This window comes from Poecilia formosa, unplaced genomic scaffold, assembly GCF_000485575.1.
Source record: "Poecilia formosa unplaced genomic scaffold, Poecilia_formosa-5.1.2 Scaffold6, whole genome shotgun sequence".
NCBI classification, from domain to species: domain Eukaryota; kingdom Metazoa; phylum Chordata; class Actinopteri; order Cyprinodontiformes; family Poeciliidae; genus Poecilia; species Poecilia formosa.
The window spans coordinates 1,091,474-1,100,020 of NW_006799945.1; the positions used below are offsets into that span (position 1 = coordinate 1,091,474).

An 8,547-nucleotide genomic window follows, 5' to 3' on the forward strand; every position below is an offset into this window, starting at 1 on the left:
ACATTAATTGTTTGGGTAAACACAGAATGAGTACCGTTAATTAAGCATATATATTAATTTAAATGAAATAACCACCAAGAATTAAAAAGATGACATTAGATAATTGATAATTATTTTATTATGCCAGTTGTTAAACATAATTGTTCTTAATATTTAAAACAAAAAATCAGAGATAATACCAAAAATAAAAAATAAAAAAGGCGTCTCTCCACAGACGGTCTAATCGGAGCCGTTCCCTTCATCTGCATTCTCCTGTAGCGAAAAATGGGACAAACAATTAGCTACAATATAACAATGTATTTTTTCCCCCAATGCAATACATTTAATTATCAAATTAATAACTGATGCACCTGTTTTTGGTCCTTATTGTCTTGTGTTCCAGTAACTGTTGCTTCAAAATCATGGCTGGGAAGAGTGGCCATCCAGCTGACCATGGAGCCCTCCTCACATTCCGTCTTGACAATGGTAGGATATATGTGAGCCTCTTTGAAGGCCTTGATCGCCTCCTCCTCGCGATCCCACTCTAGCCGCTCATGCAGACCGTCCCCTCCGAAGCGCTTGTTGTACCGATCAAAGTGAACCCTCTCGAGTACCAGCCCGAGTCCCGGAGCTTTTGGGACGTCCACCTTCTCCTGACCCCAGCTTCGCTCCATCACCTCCTCCTTGGCGAAGCCTCTGATCACTGCGATCACCAGGCCGATCATCTTGCGAATCTGGTGCAGCATAAAGCTCTGGCCTCGCACGGTGATCACAGCGAACTCGTAGCTGTTGCGGACAAAAGGCTCTCCGCAGGACATCTCTGTGATGTAGCGGCGGGCGCTGGGGTCACTTGGAGCCTTCTGGGAGGTGAAGTTGTGGAAGTTATGGGTGCCTTTGTAGAGGGCAAAAAGTTGGTTCACCTTCTGAAGAGTCTCTGCTGCTAGACGAAATGCCGCTATGTTCTCGGTGTCATAGTCTTTAGGAGAAAAGGCTACAGTTGGGAGCATGTAGGCGTACGTACGGGCATCACAGTTATTTTTGGAATTAAATCCTTGGGTCACTCGCTTGAGCCCTGTTGCAGCAAAAAATGAATAAATACATCAGAAGCACATCCATGGATTCCAATCAAATGTATTAGAGGTGAATCAAGTTTTTCTAAACATTTGACCTGTCAATGCATATTTTAGCACGTTAATGACTATAAATAACAGTATTTGCATTTTCATTTTTCATTTTACAGCATATAATTGTAGTGATTAGCATAGCACTTTGCATGACAGCCCTCATTTGAGCAATGCATAAGGTTAAAGGTTGGGTTGACAGGCTCATAATCCGTTTAGTGATGCAGATACAGAAGAGTGGTGGAAAAAAATGCATGATCTGAATCTTCAGTAACAACTACAGTTACAACTTGGATAAGGACCAATGTGACCTGTTAGTTCTTGGGCATCAGCCAGGTAAAATAAACTGAAATTCAGTCTTGTTCACCAGCTAATTTTCCAGTCCCTCTTATTTCTAATACAACAGTCTTACCAAGCACCCTGATCTGTGGTGGTAAATTCTCATTGATTTTTTCTATTATGTCCTCAATCAAACGGAGCTTCAGTGAAACCACTTGACCAGCAGCAGAAACACCCTGAAGAAAGATAAAAATGTAACAATGTATCTGTTACAAAAAAAAAAACTTGACTAAATTTACAACATCCTACAAAATAAAAAAATAAAAAAAATAGCGTAGCTATCATCAATTAGGAGCAAAACAACACATTTCTTTAGTACCTAACTTTTTTTTTTTAGCAACAATATGGCAAATGAAGACAAATAACTTTTCTTTTTGGAAAATTTTTTCCCCCCATCAGTCTTGCAGTGCATATTTGAGGTGCATGAACACGTACCTTGTCTGTTCTGGCACATCTTTGGAAAGACATCTTCCTCATGTCATCACCGTGGTTTCCAGGAATGCAACCAGATTTAACTAGAGCAGTGACCAGATCATCTTCAATCGTTCTAAACTGGGAGTTTCCAGGATTTCTCTAAAAGAAAAAAAGCAGGTGGACAGATGGCATAATTAATAAAAGTTATCCATTAAAATACATTACAAAAAAGTTAAGAATGATAAACAAGTGCCAAGTAGTGAGGTTTATTATTATTATCAGATATTTTTAAGTGTGGTTGGACTCATCCACTTCTTATGAAGTTCACGGTTTTTGCAATATTGCTACATGTAGTAAAGGAAAATACCTGCATGCCATAGTATCCCTTTCCAGAATATGCCAAAAGAAGGACCACTTTCTTCTTTGGGAACCTCTTGTCATCTTCATTGTGCTCCCCTTCTGCTTTTATTCTCTTCGTGGCGCTCTCAGCTGAGTCCTCATTCACCTCATTTGGCCTTTTTAACAGCTTGGCTGTCTCTTGATCTCTGGCTTCTTCACTCATTGTGCACAATAACTTTAAACCTGTAAATATAGCACTGTACATTTGTGAAACCAGGAAACGAGATCACACCAGAAATAATAAATATGTAGATTTTGTTTTCTTGACCTACCGTTTGTCTCTAACAACTGTCTGTAGTTAACTAAGGCACTTAACAGTGGTCTGGTTTTAAACATGTCAAGCTAAAAAAACTCATCAGAGGTTCCTGCAGCAGCGTCGGCATGCAACCTGCTCCATCAGCTGAGAAAAAATATCGCGAGATACGTTCATTAAACAGCCGGTAATTGTAACTCTTCGTAAACTTCGACGAACAGAGTAAGCGTGCCAAAAAACTTAAATGTCCCGTATAAAATGCTGTATGCAACAATCAGAGATGTTCTTCTCAGTCACACATGGTGCTGCTAACTTTGACCTCAAAAATATCGCGAGATTCCGTGTTTTCCACGGTAAGCGGAAACACGTGATCTCCAAAGAAGGCGGAAATAGGTTGGCTCTACCTCCGCATGCAGAATTGAGCTCCACGACAAGGTTAGTTTTATTTCAACATGTGAGTTCCTGTTTGTATCTTAAGATTGCATGGAGAGAAACCTACTGGGTGCATTGTGTTGCAAGGTTTTCCCTCAGATTAATATCACCTTTGCTGTTTATTGAAATTAAAAGTAGTGTTAGCAATTTAAGCATAAAAGTTTATTTTAATCTTTTTTGTTTGAATTAAGCAATTGCATGCATCAGATGGACCGTCAACTAGATTAAATATTTCCTTCCTTTGTACGCAAAATTGAAAGCCACTTAAATCACCTACCTTTTATATTTGCTTTGTTCTCAGCCATTGATATTTATCTAGAACTGTAAGAATGCCATTTTGTCTTCATATACATTATATTGTTTTTCTGAAGCTGTTCTGCATCTCATTCAGTGACATGTTAAGAGCTGTTAATGAATGGAGTGAACCTTCTCCTGGGCTTTTCCACTTTGACTTAATATGTGTTAAATAAATGATAAAATTCTGTGTTTTTGAACATTTGATGTACGTCTGGAGAGCATAACATCAAAATAATGTGGATTTATCGCAGCTGATTTTACCATTGCAACATTTAGTAAAATGATCACAATTGCACTACCTTCTATGATTGCAACCCTGATTTGAGGTTAAATTTAAATACCTTTTGGATGTGGTAAGGACTATCCTTGCTATTTTTGTCCTAACATACAAAACCATAGACTTGAAAGAGGATGTACTTTCTTGTTAAAATGATTGTATATTAGCTTAGTCCAAAATGAGATTGAATGAAACTGTAAAAGTAGTTAAAATCTTTAACTGCTGTTTCCCTGCACTACTTTCAGATGCACGTCTCAATCTTTGATCTCAACTCAAAGATTCCATTGGAAGAATGCAACACATGCTGTAATAAACTGTTCCACTGCCCCATTTGTCCCAACTTTGACCCCACAGTGAAGGAAAGGATTGAGAAACACATGAACCACCACATTAGTCATGGTTTGCCTTACAAAGGTACGTTGGTGTGTGCCTGAATGTAAAGTGCTTTGTAAATGAATTCATGGGCCAGTTAACATTTTGTCATGTCACAACTTTAGTGTATTGTCCAAGTAATAAACTTGTAATGTGATCCTATCTTGTCTCCAATGGTTACCTGCCTGGATAGTGTGTCTACCTTCAACTCTGGTGAAGATATAGATAATGCTGTTCCTGTCTTTTTGCTCTTATTTTACATCTGGGCATCATTTGATAGTTATTTTGTTTGCCTTTTGGATATTGTTGTGTTATGAATCACTTGTCAAATAAATAGCTGTGACTACTTAATAGCAACACACACAAAGCACACTCCTGTTATTCACCCTAAAAGGTTTGATATTTTCCATACATTTATATTTATGGAAAATCCATACATTTATATTTATGGTGATTGTTTTTATCCAGACTGAGTAGGATTGGCGGATTCCCAGGCGCTTTGTGCAGAGGTTGCCAATGTTATCCAGGGTAAATCTGCAGACTTCCTAACTTCATGCAGCCTTCAGATTAACTCAAAAACATTGTGTAGATAGCTTCATGGGATTGGTTGCCATGCCCATGAAGCTGCACACTAACCTTGGATTACCAACTGCAAAGCAAAGGCCAAGGTGTAAAGCATGCAAACACTACACTCAAGAGCAGTTGATGTCAGTAAAATGAATTTGTGTGAATCAGTAAGTCACCCAATACTTTAGCAATATTGTGTATTTATATTATTTCTTATGCATTTTTGTTTTTTTCTTCTGCAGACAAAATTTTACTCCGATGCAGCCTTCATTGTAGGCCACAGGGACATTTCCACTGCCCCATCTGTTCTAGAACAGTCATGCGCCGTTTGGATATGAAGAGGCATTTACTGCTATGTGAGGGATTTATGGAAAAAGATCCAAGCCCAGAGCCATGTCTGCCACCCACCTCACTCCCTAATGACCATCTTATTAAGCTACTTTCTTCGCCGTCTGTGAAATCTCTCCTGCAAGTCATCCCCCCGTCTAAGAAGCCGCTCCTGCAAGGTGCGCCATCTTCTGTGGAGCCTCTCCTGCCTGATGCTGCACCCACTGTGAAGCCTTTTCTGCCAGACACGGCACCTGGTCCCGTTTCTGATCCGCAACCCTCTACATCTTCGAACGAACATTCCTATTCTCAAGCCTCTGGGCCTGATGTAACCACGGCTTATGGAAATGCAGTGAAATGCCCTCACTGTAATAATAATATTTACTTGCTTATGTTCAACAAACCTCCCACTTTTAACATAAGTAACTGAAAGTTGCTTGATGAAAGTTCATTAAATAGTACCGTAAAAATCAAAGGAGAGATTGCATGCCATGGGTTGGTCTGGAATTAGGCTTTATTCTGAGAGAAAACAGATTTATCTCTGAATGAACGATAAGCAGATGACCAGTGGTCATCCACTGAGAGGCAGGGTCTTTAGGTCAGGGTAGTCTTTACCCAACATACATTAATCATTGGAATTGTTAGTTTGTCTTATTTTGTTTGGTTCTTGTACATAAAAGGTAAAACACTGAAACATTTTTTTTTTTTACATATTTCTTAAATTGTTTTCAAGTTCAGCTGCAACCTGGACTATGTGTACAAATAAGATCTAAAAACACCACTATCAATGTTTCCACATGTCTTAAATAAAACCAAAAAGCTTAGAATAGTTAAGAATCCAATAATCTGTTATTGTGGGAATGATTGAAATGAATCATTAGTACATTGTATTTAAAACAAACAAAAAAAACTTGTACAGATATTTTTCAGTAACATGTTGACAGATGAGGGTCAGTTGTTCTTATCTCCTAAAAGTCAGATTTATTAGGATCTTTTTGTATTTTTATGTTTTTAAGTTTTATCTTATAAGATTAAATATAATTTGTTTATTGAACTTGTTTGAAACATGCTTCTTATTTTATAAAAAAAAACAAGGATTTTATCAATTTTAAAAGTCTTTCTCTTTTAACTATTTATGGCAGATTAATAAAATAGCAATATAAATGAAAATAAAATCCTTACTTTCACCAGATAGTTTTTCAATGTTTGTCTGTGAAGGACAGAAAAAAACTGAAGCTGTAGTATTGCGTTTGACCACTTGAGGGCAGTAATATCGCATTAGTTTGAAATTCCTTCAACGTCATTCAAGGATGTAATTTATTTTTCATTCATATCCAATTGTCCTTGAAAAAGTCATACAATTTTTTTTAGTAAAAAAAAAATGTTACACCAAAAAATTATTCAGCTTAGAGAACACGAAAGACAAATAAAATACCAAACAGCACATGCATCTATAAGTCCGTTCGTACGTCGATCCGTAAGTCTGTCTGTATCTAAATTTCAAAGAAGCATGTTATGTTGTTTGTGTTATGGTATCCACTCATTTTATTGTGCTGTGACTCATGTCACTGTGGCATTTTGATAACTATTTGAGTCATATTTTGCTACCAAGAAAAATAAGCACTTCCCTTCCTGGGAAGTCTCTCTCAAGGACACCTTAACAAAAGTCCAAGTATTTTATGTAAACTAGCTCAATGTGGGATCCTGTCAGATAAATCACATTTTTCCTACTACCTTATAAGGTGCCAGAGTTGTCAGCTGGAATCACAAACATGTTGGGGTGAAAACAGGATGTGATGTGGAACATCTAGTGGGAACCACTTAATGTGACATTGAGAATTCACCTGTTTAGCAATACATTTTTCACATTCTGTCATGCAACTATCACAGGATTGCTAAGTATCATGTCTTGCATATCTTGCCAATATAATCTACTTAGCCTTATAAACCCAAAGTTAAAGTTTGGAAGAAAATGAATGCCTACAAGGCAGAGAATGGAAATATGTAACTGACATTCTTGTGGTTCTTGTGGTGCAACCAAGGTGGAGCCAGTCTGATAAACTGACAAATCACACTGTTGGGTGCATCAAAAATTACCAAGAAGTAATTTCACGTGTGAACAGGAATTTTGGAAGAATTTCTTTGTGACACTAGTAATAGTCTAATTACGCCCACACACGGCATGGAGGAGTGGCGGTTCTTGAATGAATGGTATCTGGTTGAGCTCCTTTTCTGCCATCTCATCCCCAACTACTGAGCAGTCTCTGAAAATGTCAATACTTCAGATTTCTCTGATGGGTGTTGCAAAAGGTAGCACCCAGATGCTCTAGCTTAGGGTCTTCAAATCCAGGCATCAAGTCCTGAAACTTTTAGATGTTATTTGACACACCTGAGTCAAATAATTAAGTAATTTGCAGGACTTTGTAGAACGTAACTGCATATTTATTAGGTAATTCAGCCCCATAAGTACTTTTACTTATAGAAAGTAAAAGTCGATTGGTTCTTTACAACCAAGATATGTAGTCTTTGGCCAACATGTTGAACCTTATATCAGGAGGGGAAAATGCCAGATGTCATCAGAAGAACAATTCACCAAAGTATTACAATAACAGTTCAGAAAGACTACCTGATTCAAGGAATCTCAATTTCAACTACAACAGTCAAATAGCAGAGTCAGTTTTTGGCATAGACTTAAATGGAAGAGGTCAAATTCAGAGTCTGAAGCACCAACCAATGTGCCCAATATATGATTAAATGCAAAATGTTACCCTATTGCAACAAAATTTAAACAGTTTTTTGAAGATTTTACATCATGAATCAGCTCACGTATTATGCCATCTGTTGAAGGAAAGAACAATATTTTTTATTGTTTTATTTATAGTTGGTTATTTGGGGATAAAAAAACCAATATTAATTTGGATTTGTTTGTTTTAGTTCATTATTTTTTAATATTTTTAAAAAAAATTATTTAAAATTCTCAAGCATAAAAACTCATTGAATCAACTCACAAAATCATTTCAGGCAGAAGAGATGTCGAAGAGTTATTTCAACATCCCACTGCACTTTATTGGGTCAAAAAGTGCAGCAAAAACCTTGTTAAACTATAATGGTGAATAAGTTGTATGAACCATCAGACAGACGTTCTGTACCCAAGCAGGTTATTGATGAATTCTATTATTTAGTTATCTGTAAAACTGAGCTGCACAAACTTGTTTTTCCTTATCATTATGGACAAGTAGCAGTATCTATTTATCTAAGTGTCTGGAAGGAAATTTGTCTTTCAGATAGACAACAGGTACTGCAGGATGAAACTTGAGACTGACAGCGTGTCTGGAGCTTCTTTCGGAAATCTGATGAGAAGTGATAAAAAGACTTGTCTCTCTCAGGCTTCCCCAGAGAGTAGATTTATTTAATTTCAAAAACAACTCGCAGGATTTATTTGATGGATAAAGGCTTTTTGACACCGCAATAAGAAGATAAAAAGTGAAAGATAGGAACCATTTTATTATATCACTAATTTGAATTTCCAGTCAGAGACTGGACATTTTCATAGGCAGAACCAAAAAGGGTGAGAACTAGGTAACAAACTTTGCTACCTCATCCTTTTTTTGTGGGAACTGACAAATTTAATTTAAGAAGCCCATTCACATGTTCATTCACATTCAGCAGGTGCATTTATTCAAAGGGACTTACAAAGTAGTGTTACTGCTGTAATGGAAATCCGTTAAACTTTTACATTTGAAGTGGTGAATTTTCAAATCAAATCAGAC

The 8,547-nt window shown here is 37.1% G+C and overlaps 2 protein-coding genes across 4 annotated transcripts; one reads left to right on the top strand and one right to left on the bottom strand.

Moving 5' to 3' along the window:
• Positions 1-95: 95 nt before the first annotated feature.
• On the bottom strand, positions 96-2,818 carry LOC103147565 (tRNA pseudouridine synthase A, mitochondrial-like). 2 transcript variants are annotated; one of them, XM_016678797.1, is made up of 6 exons: positions 2,525-2,818; positions 2,221-2,449; positions 1,875-2,012; positions 1,513-1,615; positions 351-1,051; positions 96-252 (listed from the first exon to the last, which is right to left on the bottom strand). In XM_016678797.1, the coding sequence occupies exons 2-6, from the start codon at positions 2,413-2,415 to the stop codon at positions 220-222; spliced, it is 1,170 nt and encodes a 389-aa protein (XP_016534283.1). In that variant the 5' UTR covers positions 2,416-2,449; positions 2,525-2,818; the 3' UTR covers positions 96-219. The 2 variants fall into 2 exon arrangements, with proteins under 2 accessions (XP_016534283.1, XP_007566033.1); XM_007565971.2 differs by having other exon boundaries at positions 2,221-2,435; positions 2,525-2,817.
• Positions 2,734-5,479, top strand: LOC103147555 (uncharacterized). 2 transcript variants are annotated; one of them, XM_016678799.1, is made up of 3 exons: positions 2,734-2,959; positions 3,757-3,925; positions 4,693-5,479. In XM_016678799.1, exons 1-3 carry the CDS (start codon positions 2,750-2,752, stop codon positions 5,205-5,207), a joined length of 894 nt encoding a protein of 297 aa, XP_016534285.1. In that variant the 5' UTR covers positions 2,734-2,749; the 3' UTR covers positions 5,208-5,479. The 2 variants fall into 2 exon arrangements, 1 of the variants encoding a protein (XP_016534285.1); XR_477280.2 differs by having other exon boundaries at positions 2,853-2,940.
• The last annotated feature ends 3,068 nt before the right edge of the window (positions 5,480-8,547 follow it).

What these genes read in the sequence shown, in the direction of transcription:
- LOC103147565 (XM_007565971.2), bottom strand. Translation starts at nt 2,588, where the DNA reads ATGTTTAAAACCAGACCACTGTTAAGTGCCTTAGTTAACTACAGACAG. An exon ending in ACAGTTGTTAGAGACAAACG is followed by an intron (nt 2,436 to 2,524) that starts GTAGGTCAAGAA and finishes CTATATTTACAG; the next exon opens with GTTTAAAGTTATTGTGCACA. An exon ending in ACCACAGATCAGGGTGCTTG is followed by an intron (nt 1,052 to 1,512) that starts GTAAGACTGTTG and finishes TTGCTGCAACAG; the next exon opens with GGCTCAAGCGAGTGACCCAA.
- LOC103147555 (XM_016678799.1), top strand. Translation starts at nt 2,750, where the DNA reads ATGTCCCGTATAAAATGCTGTATGCAACAATCAGAGATGTTCTTCTCA. An exon ending in GGTTAGTTTTATTTCAACAT is followed by an intron (nt 2,960 to 3,756) that starts GTGAGTTCCTGT and finishes CACTACTTTCAG; the next exon opens with ATGCACGTCTCAATCTTTGA. An exon ending in TCATGGTTTGCCTTACAAAG is followed by an intron (nt 3,926 to 4,692) that starts GTACGTTGGTGT and finishes TTTCTTCTGCAG; the next exon opens with ACAAAATTTTACTCCGATGC.